Genomic DNA, 18,295 nt, shown 5'->3' on the forward strand with positions numbered 1-18,295 from the left:
GCAATAAAATATATAGAAGGGGCTGTTTTTTTATTTTCACTGGAACCAAAGAATACAAAACCCATTCTTTGCTCGAACATATCCCACGATTGTTCCCTCACCTTGGAACAAGACCATAATAAAATCAGATCTGATCGGCCATTTTCGTGTATACTCGTTCATTTCATTGAAATGGATTCTTATTTCCGTATGTACATTCTTGGATTGTATCAATAACCAATCCTTCTGATATATTTTTTCAATGTTTTATAAGAATAACATTAAAATGGTGAAGATTTGTTGAGTTTGTGGACTAAATCAATTCCATACATAGGCGTTTCCCTTTTTCATCAACAATGTTTATTCATGTTTGTATTCGCTTTCAAACATTCATTAAGTTTTCTTGGTTCTAATTTATTCGAAAACAGGATATCTTCAAAAAACACATTTTAAAAGTCAATCGGTATGTGTTATAGTATTATGACGAAACTTAAATACAAAATTGCCTTCTTTTTCCTTGTAGGTTTTCTTCTTGAGTAATTACAGTTGATTCATAATGTAAAACAGTTGTTATTCTTGATTTTTATCAATGACTTGCCTGAATTCATATCAGATTATCACATAACTATTCATGCTGACGACACTATAATCACTGTTTTTGAAAAAAACGAGAATGAGTTATCAATGAAAATAAATTTGGTTATTGACGAATTTAGTCGTTGGTGTCAATGTAAAAAACTGATATTAAATTAATTTAAGTCAGTATTGATGAACATAACAGCTTAGGGGTATACGACGGAATTTTCTAGAGTTTTCATCTCTCAGAAACGACTGATAAGATATATAATGAAATGTGTCATTTTTGTGCATAGGAATCTTGACTTGTACATAACAAACTTGAGTATTCACGGTCGAGATCCTTACCATACTACTGTTCTGAGGCTCCCTTCGCATTAGAGTGACCATTTTAAAATATCTCCATTGTATAGTGCCATCCTATTTTATAACAGACTGCCACTTTCTATAAAGTTGTTGGATTCACTAACAAAGCTGAAAACTTATACTGGGAAAATGTTACTACAGCTATAAGGAATAATAAGAGGGTACTTCATTCACAGGAGAATAATATTTTTAATAGCTATGTTTCACTTACTTTTTCACTTATTGTTTTTTGCTTTAGTTTATTACTATTCAATATGTGTATACGTAAGTTGGCAAATGTGTATATCTTTGTATATGTAAATATAAATTTTAATTTCGATTTCAATCGTTTCATCTCATTAAGTGACTACTGTAAAACGTGTGTTTGTTTTTTCTTATTATTTACTCAATTTGAGTGCCTAGTAGTAATTGGAGAAGAAACCTTTCATGTGTTTGTTCATCACATTATCTTGATGGTTAGATAAACTCCGTTATGAAAGTAAGAAAGTTATCCAACTGTGCATTCAACTACGTTGAGCATACTCGACAAATGTAGTCATCATTCACTTTTTAGTGTCAAATATAGCTGTTATCACTTCAAAATATTTTTCTTGTTTCTAAAAATATTTAATATCACCATGAATTTTTACCTCTTCCACTTGAGAAATGAATCATTTATAAAACACATTTGATAGGAAAGTGGTTTTACTTTAAACATGGCTTTAGTTAACGAGCTGAAATCGTTATCGAAATTACAAACAAGTAACTACCCAAGTGACATACATCGATCACAAAAACTACAAAGTTGTAACCCAAAATAATTCCAAAGCAAAAATACTGAAATTGGAAATAGCTTGCTATGAGAGTGTGAGTGAAACTATTGCGTGGTCGCTTTTAGCAAAATTGATTTTATAATGGTGACACAATTCATGGACTAACGCATCAAAATACCTATTGTTCTTTTGCAATTAACCATTGTCACGCCACTGTCTCCTGGCCCTCTATTATACAGAACCCAATCGCTACCTACACCACCGACTTCTATACGGTGCCTACACTTAACTCGGCAATAAAGAACAGTTAAATGTTGCAGACAAAGCAACATTAGCTCAAATAGGTAAGATGTCTCTGTAAAAAAAATTAATATTTCATTGCTCTGTGATTCAAACTTACTTTTGTTCTGAGCTAATTTGATTGTGTTTAAAAGTGACAATGAGGATACGCACGCGTATTTTTTTGAGGCCACCGTTATTTTTTTGCCCGGTTCATTTTCTCAAACACTGTCATCAGTTATCATTTTAATTTTATTGCTGTTTACGCTCATAACGGACAAATTTCGGAAAATCAAATAATGAAATGGGATTGAATACTCACTAATGAATTTTCAATACTCCTATTGGTCCATTTGAAACATATTTAATTTCCATTGGTGGGATGTCTACCTATATACAAATTCGCAATTTACTTTTTTCCTGAACAATTTCTTTTTAATGCAAAGGAAATTGATGGGAGGAAAATTACCACAGTTTTTTTGCTTCCTTAAAGACCCTGCATTTAGAGATTAAAATAGGATAGGATATTTGCACACAAAACAATATTGTCTTTGAACAAGATTTACAATAATTTGAACGCAGCTTTCGAAGAAACTTGACATTAAAACAATTGCATTTTACTGTAAAAATAATACTTATAATGTGAAAATAGTTAAATCTATGTATCATGAAAACCCAAAATATGGATAACAACAGTTTTAGTTCTGATTCGACGTATTATTCAGCTTATGAAAATAGTCCTAGATTCAATAAAAAACCACAATCTTCAACGAGTGCGACAAAATATCTTAATCGCATACGTCGCGAGGTGCGACTCCACTTGGAAGGGACTAAATTATTAGGAAACCACGAGGCCATTAAATATATGAAGGGAATATCTAGGAAGAAATGGAACCCTGCAAAAAAATCAACTGTTGAAAAACTTCAGGAAACCTTGCACAAAATACACAAGTGCAATGAATATTTTCAAAGAAGTTTAGTCCGTTCTGGAAAATACGAAAAAATCATTTCAGATCCGGTTGAAGACTGCAGAATAACGCAAGAGATACAAATGCTTGAAAGGAATAATAAAGAAGTTTTCAAACCAGTAGGTGCACCTTGTGTGGATTCAAGTGAATCATATTCATTTCAATCTGATATGCTCTCCAACAAAAATTTTTTTACTGCATCTTCAGTACCTTCTGTCAAAATCCCTATCAAACAAATAAATGATGAAATATCAAATGATTCTGAAATGAATATTTGTGAAGATAGTAATAATAGGGCTTATACAGAAAAGATTAATTCCAACAGTATGGATTTGTTTCTAACACAAGAGGATAAACAAATGGAAAATTCATATGTATTTCACGATGGAAAAGCTTTTATTGTCCCTTCAGTTGTCAGTGATATCCTGCAAATTAATTTTGAGAAATCGGCAAAGGGGCATTCAAAAATGAATATTTCAAATCCGTCTCATCAGCTTCCCGACAGTAACATAATGAAGAGTTCGTGTTCTCAGGACACTGAAGTGTATTTAGAAAGTATTCCTTCTTCATTCAATGACACCATGTTCAAAATTCCGTTTACGAAACATGATCGAAAATCAAACAATGAAGCAAATGTTCAGGGAGACATGTCACTTTGTGGAAATTTAATGAATAATATCTTTCAAGATTATAGTCAACATAACAACAAAGGCTTCAATAATGACACAATTATCAACGAAAATAATAACTTTCAATTGAAAGAGCATGATCAACTTCCAGTTGAAGATCATTTCATACCTGAAGTAAGCAATGAAAACTCATTTGAAAACAATACAGATACTCTCGTAAGTAATTTGTTTCAATCAACTCAATCCATTGATTTACTTGACTCGAATTCTCAAGTGAAACAGGAGGAACAAGTTCGTAGATCTCAAAATGTCTTACTCACTGCTAACCAGACTGATAATTCAGAATCTTTAAAGGGATTATATTCAGTGAACAAAAACTGTGAGGATGTGAATGCTTCTACTGAAACTTGCTCGAATTCAGGGAAATTAGATAGAATGATTGGAAAAATAATGAATATGAAAAACAGTCACTTTAAAGAAGTAGATTTCTTCACAAATGTTATACCTGAAAGTATTTATACTCAAACACAGGTAAAAGAAGTTAGTTTTGAAACCGTCAAGGATGTGAGTAGCTCAATAATACAAATGTATAATGAAAAAATCCAAAAAATCAATTTGGACATAAGTATCGGAAGTAAAACTTGGGAAGAAGTTTGTGACGAATTGGATTATACTACTAAATCAACTAGAAATACTTTAGATATGCTGTCAGACTTGTTCGAGAAAATAAGTATAGACGAAAAGAAGGCTGCTAGAGAAAATTATATCAAGAAACTTCATGACGCAAACTTTCATGAATTTGATGATGAGGATGTGAAAGAATTAGATATGAAAACACTGTTGCTTTCCAACGAAGTTCTTCTCAAACAGTTGTCAGCACATTTCGAAAGAAAGCTCGCAGAGAAAGAAAATGTACCTCAAAATAATGCCTCTTGGTATTATGCTGAAGATTACAGCGACACAGTAGATTGGAGAAACTTGTTGAAAGCTGAAAATGTATGATGTTACTTGTTGTTTCTTGAATTGCAGTTCCTTTTCGTTTGAATGATGTAAAATAAATCTTACAATTTTGTTAGCTTCAAAGTTATTGTAGTAGTATGATAAAACTATCAAGCCCTTATTATTTTTGTAGAATGCTCGAAGGTTAAATAACTAAATAAATTTCCATTGACTTATATAAGTGTTTTGCAAATATCCTCAGTTACTGTGTAACAAACTATTGAGAGTCCAATCAGTCATTAAGTCGTCGTATTTATAAGTTTTGCCTATAGAATAGAATATTTTATTGGTGTTGAAATAAACATTAAGTTTTTACACAGGTCGATACAGCACACACACAGAAATATAACTTAATAGATTATATAAAATACATCGAAGTAGGTAGGTAGGTTTCACAATATCAACAATTTAAAGTTTTCTCAGGGACAAATACAATAAATAGAACATTCTAAAGATTACATTTCATTTCAAATCTACAGTTAAGGAATTCATCTTAGCTATAGAAGGCTTTGTTTGTTTAATAATCTTTCAATATAATCTTCAGTTTATTTGTTTCAAGATCCCTGATCTGGCAAGGTAGTTTGTTGTAGAATTCTGGAGCATAATAAAGTGAAGCATTCCTTGATTTATATAGTCTAAAATTATTCCTTGTGTAGTGATTATGTACATTGCTTTGAGTTTTATATTGACTAATATTTTCACGCATATAAAGAATGCATTCGTATATGTATCTCGATGGAATGGTCGTGATTTTGAGATCAATAAAATTTTGTCTGACATCGGCACGATACATCACGTTAGAAAGTGCACGCATTGCTCTGCTCTTTACTGGCTATATAATTTACATGACAGTCAAATTTCAGTGTGGGGTCCAGGTATACTCCCAAAAACTTTACTGATTCTGGTTTTTTATATACATATATCATTCTGATAGGTGGAGAAAATCATTGATTTAGTTTTGCTATCATTTCGATGAAGCCGTTCTGAAGTGAACCAGTCTGATGCTTTGGACATTGTAATGGCCATACTAACCTTTAAAGATCCAAAGTTTCTCTCGGAATTCGTAAAAGTAGTATGGTCAGCGTAGAGTTCTAGGGAGCTATGGGCTAAGGCATATTTGATATCGTTTATGTAAATTAGGAACACTAGTGGACCTAGAATTGAGCCTTGGGGTACACCGTCCCTGCTCGTCTTCCAGGTAACTTGAAATCAGTTTCAAATTGATTCCATTGAGGCCATAGAATTCAGGTTTTTTCAGTAAGATTTCATGTGATACACAGTGATTAACAGGTCACAGAAAGTAGATCCCACAATTTTACCACTTTCAAAGCCTGCTATTATAGTTTCACATAGATCATTGACTGCTAATACGGTTGATTTGCCAATTCTAAAACCGAATTGTTCGTTTATCAACAGGATGTTTGCCTCAAAGAAATCCTGTACTGATTTTTCAGTATGAATTCAAATATGTTGGATAGAACTGGAATGAGCGCTATATTGAAGACAGGTATGATTTCAACAAGCTTGAATTTAGATTGGATATACTCCTTTTCTGATGCTTTCATTGTACAGTTTGGTTAGAGGAATGATTGATACATCTATCAGCTCCTTGATTGGATTAATGTTCATATTATATATATCTTTACTATGTTTTGGTTTCAATTTTTATATTGCATCTCTAACCTCTATGTATTTGACTTCTTTGAACAAGAATGTAAGATTGAGATTTGGTGCGTTTTTTAAATATAAATTGAACAATAAAAGAAAAAAAATGAAATTTCCAAACCTCCCTTTCTTCATATTTGCTACAAAAGAAATATTTTGAAATCTCCCAACTACCTACATCGTAGGTTCTGATGAATGCCTGCCGAAAAATAACTACTTCCCTGGCTAGAACCTTTGGATATTGAATTATATTCGACAGACATTTATGCAAGATTCCTCACAGACGTTAGTTTCGCAGATGTTTCTTGTTCACCCAGCAGCAGGACCATCTATTCGAATAATTTCAGCATGGTCCTGCTGCTGGATGAACGAGAAACATCTTCGAGACTAACCTTTGAGGGGTATTTTGCATTAATGTCTGTCGAATATAATTCAATATTCAGAGTGGTATTAGCTGGGTGAGTAGTTGATTTCCTGAAGGTATCCACCAGTTCGAATAGAAAACAGCAATTATTCAATGAAGAATTGCTAGATTATTAATTAAAATAAAACAGATTGAAGGTAGGGTCACTTTGTACAATAACTATAATACTTTTTAAATAAAAATTATGATTTTGAAATATATCCCAAGTATCATAAGAAAATTGAGAAACTCAATGAGTCTGAATGATTTCCCTTATAAATACTAGATTGTTTCAGAAGTTTTGTCCGTTTTATACAGGCTACTTAAAACTGCAATATCTCAGTTAATATGATTTGAAAGGGTTATATTTTTAGGAGTGATTAATTTTTTGGGAAAGAAAGTTTTTGGCTTTCTACTGTTTGGGCAAACTACTTATTTTCGGCAAAATAAGATTCTATTTGACTTTTTTTTGCTTTTTAATCAAAAACAAAACTGACAACAACAATGGTAACTATATAAAACAAATAAATAATCTCAACTTCAATACTAGACAATACTAGATGTGAAATTAATTCACAACATCCTCCGGGGTTCGCAAATTACTGCTTTGGCTTCAACAAAATGATTTTTGTGATAGGACGACGATAAACTCCTGTTGCTGTAGTCACTTCGACTACCCGTACTCTGCCATCGGGACCAGGAAAAATTCGCGTAACTTTTCCCCTTGGCCATGAGTTTCTGGGAAAACTATCATCCGCAATAATGACGATGTCTCCTTCTGCAACATCGCTACTATTGAACTGCCACTTGCTTCTCTTTATCAGCGAGGGTACATATTCTCGTATCCACCGTTTCCAGAAAAGGTCCGCATATCTTTGTGCCACTCGCCATTGTTTTCTAAGATGTGAATTTGTATCAGCAGAAATACCTAGTGGATTCACTTCATTGGACTTTCCAATAAGGAAGTGATTGGGTGTCAAAGCTTCCACATCTTGATGATCAGAAGACACATAAGTTAAGGGATGGCTGTTCACTGTATACTCAATTTCAACTATAAGAGTATGCAAAATCTCTTCTTTTGGGCTCTGTTGGGTAAGAATTACTTTTAGGGCACTTTTAACAGATTTAATCATTCTTTCCCATATTCCTCCCATATGACTTGCTGCCGGTGGATTCTTGAACCATTTTATATGACGAATGCAGCAAAACTGTTGAATTCGGTTTGAATCTAGTTCTTTGATGGCTTGTTTCATTTCTTTTTCAGCTCCGCAGAGGTTTGATCCATTATCAGAGTGTATTTCTGATGGATTACCTCTTCTACAAATGAATCTACGAATTGACATGATGGCAGAATCCGTAGTAAGGGAAGAAGCCAGTTCTAAATGAATTGCCCTCGTTGACATACAGGTGAAGATAACCCCGTACCTCTTTTCCTTCCTTCTACCAATTGTTACTGTCATTGGGCCAAAATAATCCATGCCTGTAATCATGAATGGCCTGCATTGTTGTACTGTCCTAAAGTCGGGAATTAGTCCCATCTGCTGAGTTTCAACCCTGGCGTTTTTCTTCTTACATATAATGCAGGATGATATACAAGCTTTAACTGCTGATCTAACGTTGATTATCCAAAATCTTTCCCTCAAATGGTTTATGATTTGTTCTCTTCCCTGATGATGATTCAGTTTATGATAATGTCTTATCAACAACTTGGTCATCCAGTTTCTTGAATCCAGAACAATTGGTTGTCTCATATTGATATCTAGGTGTTGTGCTTCATCCAATCGTCCACTTAGTCTCAAAATATTGTCTTGGCCGATAAATAAATTCAAATTTCGAAGACGACTTTGTTTTCTAGGATTCTTCATACGATTGAGTCTCTCAATATCTTCGAAGAAACAACTCATTTGTGATTGCCTAATAATTTCAAGTTCAGCCTTTTCAAATTCTTCAACCGTTAGCTCTGTGAAAATCTGAGGAGTTGGTAGACCAATTTTCTTCTTCATGAGATGAATGAATCTTATCACCCAAGCGACTGATCTGACAAGTCGTAAATAATTCGAAAATCTTGAAAAATTGATAATTTCTTCACATCTCTTGTTGATTACAAAAACAAAATTCTTCTTTTTTTCTACTTCTGTACCATCTTCTATCTTTTCTTCAGCATGAGGCCATTTAATCTTTTCTGAAGTCAAGAACTGAGGACCTTCAAACCAATTCTGAAAGTTATCAATGTTCCAGACACCCCTGGTCGCTTCATCTGCTACATTGAACTTTGTCGGTAGCCAATGCCATTCATCAGGATTTGTATTATTAGAAATTTCTCCAATTCTGTTGGCAACAAAAGTCTTATAATTCCTTGGGTGCGACTTAATCCAACTTAAAACTATTTTAGAATCAATCCAAAAGAATTTTTTATCTATTTTTATGCTGTGGCCATTTTCGATAGTTTTAGCCAATCTTGATCCAAGAAGAGCTGCTTGAAGTTCAATTCTAGGTACTGTCATGGGTTTCAAGGAAGTGACTCTTGACCTAGCCATTACCAAAGACGTTTTAATCTGATCACTGGAGTCTTTCATTCGAAAATATGACACAGCAGCATATCCTTTTTCACTGCCATCCGTGAAAGTATGTAGTTGAATTTCAACAATTTGACTGCTGAATCCATACCATCGAGGAATTCTCAATTTTTTTATTTTATACACTGCAGATAGCCAAGATTTCCATTTTCTAAATAGATCAGGAGTGATTTTATCATCCCATGCAATTTTATGTGACCATACTTCCTGCATCAAAATTCTGGCTTGTATAGTGAAAGCTGCTAACAGGCCAAGTGGATCATAAACTGACATTACCACTTTCAATAGTTCTCTCTTCGTGGGAATATTGTCTGTTACAATTATTTCTTCATGTTTTTTCAAAAATGTATCAGGAAAACTGAGAAGATCATCTTCTGTATACCATATTAAACCTAAAGTTCTTTCAGACGTGGGTAACTTTTCAGTATCGGTACTACTTTTGGATAGTATTTCAGCAGGTATATTTGTCAGGACATGACTAGAATTGCTGACCCAGTTTATCATTCTGAATTTGCCTTGATTATGGATGTTTATGACTTCGTGAACAATTTCAATGGCTTCTGCTTCGTTTTCAAAACTGTCTAAATAATCATCCATGTAATGATATTTTTCAATAGCTTTCACTGCTTCTGGATGTTTCTTTCCATGTTTTTTAGCATTTTCACGAAGGACGTAGATCGCAGAGCTTGGAGAACAGATTGCTCCGAAAATCATGGATTTCATTTGGTAAGTAAGGATAGGTCCGTCTTTATTTCTTCCCCTCCACAGAAAACGCTGCGAATCTTGATCTTCATTTCGTATGTATATCCTTAAAAACATTTCTTCGATGTCTCCCATTACAGCTATTCGATTTTGACGAAAATTGAATAAAATGTTTACTAAGGAATTCAAAAGATCAGGACCTTTTAATAAATTTTCGTTCAAATTGATTCCATCTATTTTGGCTCTGGCATCAAATACAAATCTGAATTTTTGTGGTTTACTAGGATGTTTTACTGCAAAGTGTGGCAAATACCAGGTTTTGTGAGACGTAACGGCGGCTTCTTCGCAAGTCAAAACTTTTGCGTATCCTTTTTCAACGAAATTTTCTATTTTTTTGGAATATTGCTCTCCAAAATACTGATCTTTCTGCATTTTCTTCTCTACAGTGAATAATCTATTCAACGCGGTAGCTCTGCTGTCTGGCAAATCGATATTTTCTTTCTTCCAAAGCAAACCAATTTCCCAGTGATTGTTCTCTACTTGGCGACATGTTTCTTCCATGAGTTGGAACGCTTTTTTGTCTTCTTCTGAAATATGATTGAATTTGTCATTTTCAACTCCCAAATTATCCATCAGAATAGTTTCATTCATTAGTTCTTTCAATTCGTCATCTTCAGAAACATCATTTTTCATATAACATGTCATAGAATAATGAGAGTCGACTCGATGTTTGAAATATGAAGAGTTTCCATGAACCACCCATCCTAATTTGGATTTTGAAATAACAGGTGCATTGGGAGGCCCCTGTATAACATCTCTGGCTATTGTTAAATCGATGTGGTCCTGGCCAATCAGAATCAGCGGTTTTGCATTCCTGAGATTGACCAATGGAATTCGTGACAGATGATTCCAAGTTGTCGCTAAATTTTTGACATCTACAGATTGAACAGGAAGCTTCAAATTTGAAACTGTTCTTACATTTGACATGTCAAAAATTTCCTGATTGAGCGTTCCCTGAATTTTCAAATTGACACGTTTCGATTTGTCGTCTGTATAGGAAGTACAATTGGTCCAATACATTTTTAATGGATCATTTACACCATCCACTCCTATCTCCTCGGCAAGGTTGGAGTCCATCAATGTAACCGTGCTTCCTTCATCAAAGAGCGCATATGTTTTCATCGACTTTTTGGGGCCGATGACAGTGACAGGAACTATTCGAAGTAAAACGCTTTTATATTCGGTTTGAATCTGAAGAAAATGCTCATTATTAAAACAATCAGGATTCTGTGATTCCTCTTCTTTCTTCTCAGCTGTGATATTGGAAGCGGCTAACTGAGTTTGCAAGTTGTATCCCTGCAATTGGTTTGGATTTACAACACTATTCGGGTGGAGTAAGCGATTATGGTATTTTTCGCATTTCTGCAGACCACAACGTCTTCGATTTTTACATTTGAAAGTACGATGAGACGAATTCAGGCAAGAAAAGCAAACTTTTTGTTCTTTCACCCATTCCCATCTCTTATCAGTGTCGAGACGCAGGAAATGGTCGCATTTGTATATGGAATGAGTAGATTTAGAGCAAAATCGGCAGTACTTTTCCATTGATGAGTTTTCTGTTCCAGTGAAAACGTTCGTTTTATTTTTCTTGTCCATATACGGGACTGTTGATGCAGAATGTGAAATAGAAGGTTTACATAACAAACAAGCTGCTGAAGATTCTTCTTGTAACCACTCTGAAAACTCTTTCAACGATGGTGTAGGTATGTCTTTGTATTTCTTGACAATAATTCTTGCCCACTGGAACTGAAGGTGTTCTGGCAATTTTTGAACGAGCTGACTAAGAAGTTGGCTATTGTTGATATATGTTTCCCTTTTCAACGATTTTGCAGTGACAGTAAGATTAAGAACCGAATTGGCAAATTTTATAAAGGATATTGGAGAACGAGTATTCACGGGTGGTAAAAATTTCACTTTATTCATCATGGATTCCATTATAAATTCAGGTCGTCCAAATCTAGCCTCTAACGTCTTAAGTATGTCATTGAGATTATCTGGAGATACAAATAGTGGCTTCACTGCATCTAAAGCTTCATTTTTCAGGGCTTTTTGTAAACGTAGCAAATTTTCTTCATCAGAGTAAGCACATGTTTCAGTGGATCGTTGATATAGAGAAATAAACATAGGCCAATCCTCAACATTTCCGTAGAAATAAGGAAGTTCTTTCCCCACAACATTCCTGCAGGATACCTTAGAAGATTCGTTGTGGATTTGATTTTGTTTGGTTACTGATTTGAAAGCATCTGTCATTGCTGAAGTGAATTCTTTCATAAACTGATGTGTTGTGATAGGTTCATTCATTAATTTTTCGGTTTCTGGGTTTGACTGCTTTGAATACGGAAAACTATTGTCCAATAACCAGTCAACAACTTTGACATGAGTATTTTCTATTGAAATATCTGATAACTTGGCGTATGGAAGAGAATTCATTTTGCTACTTCTTTCAATGCTTTTTTTATGTATGCTACTTTCCACACTTTCACTTTGCTCACTACTACTTTCAATGCTTTTTGAAGATTTTTCTGCTTCTATAGACGTTTGAATCTCCAAAATAGCTAGCTCTCTTTCAGTTTCACGTTCTAAATATTCTAATTTTTGTTGTTCGAATTTCAATTGCCTATCTTCTAATTCTTTCTGTAGTTGATGTTCAGCCTGCAACTTCTTTAACTTCAATATTTTCAATTTACTTGCAGTTGATCTACTTGACTTGATAGATTTTGATGACTCAACTGATTCATTTGGTGTATATTTCGACGGCGGGATTCCAGCAGTGGCTCTGCTAGTTCTTCGAACAGCACCTTCCTCTCGTGACATCATTCAATTGGGGTTTTACAAATTTGACAGCAATCAATAATTTCCTTTTTAGAATGCGTCTTCAACTCGAAAAGGCACTGAACAAAACTCGAAGGACCAAAATGTTTGGGCAAACTACTTATTTTCGGCAAAATAAGATTCTATTTGACTTTTTTTTGCTTTTTAATCAAAAACAAAACTGACAACAACAATGGTAACTATATAAAACAAATAAATAATCTCAACTTCAATACTAGACAATACTAGATGTGAAATTAATTCACAACATCTACTACTCCATCTGATACAAAAAAATGGATGAGAGAATCTTCCAAAAAAAAAAAGGAAGGATTAATCAATTTGAAAATAAGTAACTCTATACATGGATGTGTAGATCATGCAAAGAAGTAACTTTCAGACACAAACTGAAAGAAAGTCCTCCTGAAACAGCTACTTTCATATAAACATTGAATTACACGAAAGAAAAAATTCTTTCGAAACAAATACTTCTATATGAACACTGAATTATACAGAAGATACTTTTCTCTATTCAGTTTGTATATCGAACATTCGTGGAGGAATAAGAATCAGATATCAATCACATGAGTTCTACTTTGAATGAATGGTAATAAATTGTACTCACATGGAACACTGTCACCCTAACTGGTATACTGGTATATACAGTTAATACTTTTCGTGAGCAAAACAAAAGCAGAATCAATACTCTTGACCGCTCTGGATTGAAAGATTCCGTAGTCTATCTCGACTTGTGCTTGTTGATCTTTTGCTGGAAAAATCCTCACTCGTTTACTTTGTGAAACATGTCAAAGAGGTAGCAAAAACGTATGTGAATTTCTGGAACTTCAACTTGCGTTTCCTAATATAACTAATAACGAGTCCGTGCAAAGCTTACTGTTAAATCATCTGAAAATGGAACTTTAACAGGTGATGATCGACTGTATTGCCAAACATGTGTCAAACTAACTGACTGTTATAAGAAAATAAGTATAGTTGAGGCACCAGTCAATCTAATAATAACACTTATGATCTTCAAACATGACTCAACCTCTAACGGAAGCACCAAACTTTTACGAAGGTTTGAAATTGATGAACACTTCAATCTAGCAGACCACTATTATAATCTTCATGCAGTCATTGTTCACTCTGGTTTACTGTGTTGAATCTGGTCATTATTACTCCTTGGTGAAAGATGAAACGGACTGGTTTAAGTTTGACAATAGTCATGTCACTAAGTGTTCTGGCGATGTAGTGAATTTAGTGGAGCCTCTGGAGACACCCTACATTTTGTTTTATGAGAGAGAGGACATTGGCAGATCAAGATCTTCAGATGATGTGGTGCTGCAGGTTTTTTTGGGTTTTCCTGCAGCTGAAAAAGCAAATGCCCCACTGGAATCAATGAAGTCGCCCCGGAGCGCCAATTAATGTTTGTTGTTGTTTTATAATTTCAAGATTTGTATTTTAGAATTATTAAAATAAAAGTAGTTCTTTATTCAAGCAAATTCACAACTTCAGAGTGCCATAGAATGGTAGGTAGTGTCGTCGCCAAATAAAGTGAACAAACCAGATATATCTAAGATGGAAAGTTCATTTATATACTGAAGAAATAGATATGGACCTAAAACTGAACCTTGGAGTACCCCCCAACTAACTTTTAGTAGTCCTGATGTAGTATGGTCAGTTTTAACCAGCTGGTTTCGTCCTGTCAAATATGATTCCATTCACTTCAGGGCCCTGTCTCCTATTATAGTGAGAGAGTTTCTGCAGTAATACTGTGTGATTGACACAGTCAAAAGCTTTAGTCATATCACAGAATACTGTAGCCACGTTTTTGCCTACATTGATGCTGTTGCATGCCATTTCTAGACAATTAAACATGGCATTAGACGTATTCTTGTTATTTCTGAATCCAAATTGTTCATTGCTGATTAATTTGTTTTTTTTGGTCCCTTGGGAGTTGTCTGACTTGTCCATTTAGTCCAAAACTGCAGTCTCTTGAGCTTATTGCGTTTATTCTCCCATCTTCTCATGACACTAATTCCATCAGTCTCGTTCCCTGTACTTATTTAATATCGTTTAATGTCTTAAGAACTAACATCTTGTTGACAAACACTTTGTAACTCTAATGCGTGTTACCATACGATAGATGCAATATATGAAATAGGGAATAAGCTTTTTTCCATTGGCAGGTACTTATTAAACACTAAGTTACAATGTAAATAATACTAAGTTCAGATCATAGATGAGGGAGAGAGTATCTTATAAATATGTATAAATTAAGTTTTTATGTATAAATAAAATTGTCTTAAAAAATTAAAATTGTAAAATAAAATTAAATTAAAATTAAAATAAGATTAAAATTAGAGTTACACTTGTATAGATAAAATTAATATTGTATAAATAAAAATTAATGTTGTATAAATAAAGTTGTCAATAGAATTAAAATTTGTATAAATAAAATTATTTCGTCATGAGTTTAGTTAATCATCGTAATATTCTGTCAAGTTATAATAAACCTTGTCGATGAGATGATTTTTTAGGTTTTTCCTGAATATTTCATAACTTTCAGATACTCTTATGGACAAAGGTACCTTGTTGAATATTTTTAAACCATTGTAAATAACAGAATTTTTTATTAAAGTCGAGTTTGGTTTTGTAGTTCTAAGCTGATCAACCTGTCGTGTATCATATGCTATGTTTCCTTCAGTATATTTGAACTTGTTTTTGTATATTAGGCTTGCTGTTTCTAGAATGAATATCGACGTCAGGGTTAATATTTTAGTCTTTTTGAATAACGGCCTACAAGATTCTGTCCATTGGGCTTTGCAAATGTATCTAACTGCCCTTTTTTGTATTACAAAGATGGAATCGAATAACTGGGATGTGCATGCTCCCCAGAACGCTATTCCGTATCTCAAATGTGCATCTACCAATGCATAGTATGCACATTTGGCCGCCTGGAATCCCAATTCATTTGAAACCACTCTGAGAGCATAGCATCCTGAGGCAATTTTTTTTTTAAGGTTTGTTATGTGGTCCTCAAATTTTAGTCTACCATCTATTTGAAGCCCCAAGAATTTCGTAGATGGGTTATCTTCAATCATGGTTTCCCCTAGAAATAGTTCTGCTAGGGTACACTTGAAAGTGACTACTTTGGTTTTTTTTGTGTTGAATGCTAAAAGATTATCATCACAGCACTGTTTTACTGTCTTGAGATCACCCTCAACGTTGCTCTGCAGGGTGTTTATATTCTTTTCATGCCACAGAATTGTGACTAGTTTGTACAGGTTCCGTGTTGGATGTTCATCATATTCATCTGGACGTAATTTTGTATATCCATTTGCATAAGATGTGTAGAGCTGTTTCATCACTTCGGACTTCCATTGTCTAATATAATATAAATTGATTTGATAACCCTGAAAAAAAATTAAAAAGATTAACCGAAAATAACAATTTTATTAAACTAAAAACTGAAATTACAAATAAATAACATACGAGCAACAACCAAACAAATAAAAATTAAAAATATTATTAACAAAAAATGAAAAAATTAAAAGATTTCAAACCAAGTTATGTCACGACATTTCAATTGTTAATATCCACAATCGTTTTCGGGTGATGACTGGACTTATTCCTCCGAGATCTGACTATTTATAGGTCATTCGAGTGCTTTCACCTATCCCCTCTTCCTGCTTCATTGGTTTTAGCGGGAGATGACCGTTTGGCGGGAGTTAGTCGTTTTTCGCTTGATTAGAGGTTTCCATATGTTACGTATCTCTATGCTAGCTTGACTAAATGCGTTGTTGGACAACATATACGCGGCTTCTTTGAATTTTCTCCTAAACCAGTGTTCCTCTTTGTGGATGATTTCAGCTTGAGCCCACTTGAAGTTATGTTAATGAGTCCAAATATGCTCTGCTATTCCGGATTTGCTGGTTTCTCCTCGCTGTGTGTGTTTCTTGTGCTCAGCAATGCGAACTTTCAATGGCCTCTTAGTTTCACCGATGTATGATTCTCCGCACTCGCAGGGTATCCGGTAAATGCAATTCTTGGAATCGCAGTCCGCGTTTGGTGGCATGGTTTTCGTGAGGCTGCTACGGATAGTGTTCCCAGATCTGAAGCAGGTCTTGATGTTATACTTGGACCCAATCCGTCTTATCCTTTCCGATAATGCTCTGATGTAGGGAAGTACAAGTACTGGTTGTGGCGGCTTCTCTTCCTTGTGGAGTTCTTGCTGTCTTCTAGCTAAGGCCTGTTCTACCATCGCTCTGGAATAACCATTCCGTTGAAGGTCGAAGAGTCTTGATGATTCCTCTCTTAGTGGATCGACTAATTTTTTAATTTTCAGCTTTTATTAATATTTCAATTTTCATTTGTTTGGTTGTTGCTTGAACGTTATTTCTTTGTAATTTCAGTTCTTTGTATAATAAAATTGTTATTTTCGGTTAATCTGTTAAATTTTTTTCAGGGTTGTCAAATCAATTAATATTATATTAGACGATGGAAGTCTGAACTGATGAAATACACCACGAAACATTGTCAACCACCTTCAAACAAATGTGTAGAGCTGTTTCTATCCCTTCGTTGCATAATCTGCAGCTGAGGTCTCCGTTGTACAGCCCTCCAGGTGTTCTCTAAGTGGACAATGGTCGGTTAGTAACCCTGCAATTATTCTGAGCCGATCCCTACTATATTGAAGTAGTTCTTCGGTTCTTTTCTCGGACGGTTCCCCAATGGAGGTTCTACTGTGTTTGTTGCCAGGTATTTTTGTCCAGTACTCTGTGTGCTTCTTATTGGTCCATATTCTAATCTGGTTACGTGCCAATGATTTTGGTACCCCCAGAGTTGGTTCAGGCCCTATATATGAAGTTGATGATCCACGTCTAGCGCATTCATCAGCTTTTTCATTACCTGTGATTCCTGAATGCCCTGGCACACAGTACAAAGTTAATTTGTTCCTGTTTGCAAGTTCATTCAGTTCTTCATGGCATTCCCAGACCAGTTTTGATGTCACCTTCGGGTTTGTCAGAGCCCCTAGTGCGCTCTTGCTGTCTGTAAAAATATCGATCTGCTCATTTCTTTGAGGTCTCAATTCAATAAGCCTTGCACACTGCAAGTTAGCATACACTTCCGCCTGAAAGACGGATGTGTATAGACCTAGCGGATAACTGTAGTTTAAATTTCTATCCGCTCGGTATATTCCAGCTCCCGTTCCATGTTTGGTTTTCGATCCATATGTATACCACTCTTCACGGCTTATGATTTTGGCCGTGAAGTTTGTGTTAAAGGTGTACTTCGATGTCATGTGGTCCGTGCACATATTCAATATGTGCTCCTCCACATGTTCCAAAATTTCTGTTCAGTCCGATCTTTTGATTAATTTGTTTGCTTCAAGATATTTTATCAGGGAAGTCGGATTAGGAGAGATGGGTCTGAAGTTAGATGCCATTTAGCACGCCTTTGATAACTTCCCACAATGTAATACAATTGTATGAAATCAGACAAAAACTGTGAAGAAATGAGAACAATC

General features: G+C 34.6%; 1 protein-coding gene across 1 annotated transcript; it reads right to left on the minus strand.

Annotated features, from left to right (window-relative positions):
* Positions 1-7,215: 7,215 nt before the first annotated feature.
* On the minus strand, positions 7,216-12,768 carry LOC141484881 (uncharacterized). The gene has a single exon (XM_074180501.1). The coding sequence runs from the start codon at positions 12,766-12,768 to the stop codon at positions 7,216-7,218; it is 5,553 nt and encodes a 1,850-aa protein (XP_074036602.1).
* Positions 12,769-18,295: the final 5,527 nt, after the last annotated feature.

The sequence above is a fragment of the Leptinotarsa decemlineata genome, unplaced genomic scaffold (assembly GCF_025532065.1).
Source record: "Leptinotarsa decemlineata unplaced genomic scaffold, Ldec_3_MD MMD2_tig00026294_RagTag_RagTag, whole genome shotgun sequence".
NCBI classification, from domain to species: domain Eukaryota; kingdom Metazoa; phylum Arthropoda; class Insecta; order Coleoptera; family Chrysomelidae; genus Leptinotarsa; species Leptinotarsa decemlineata.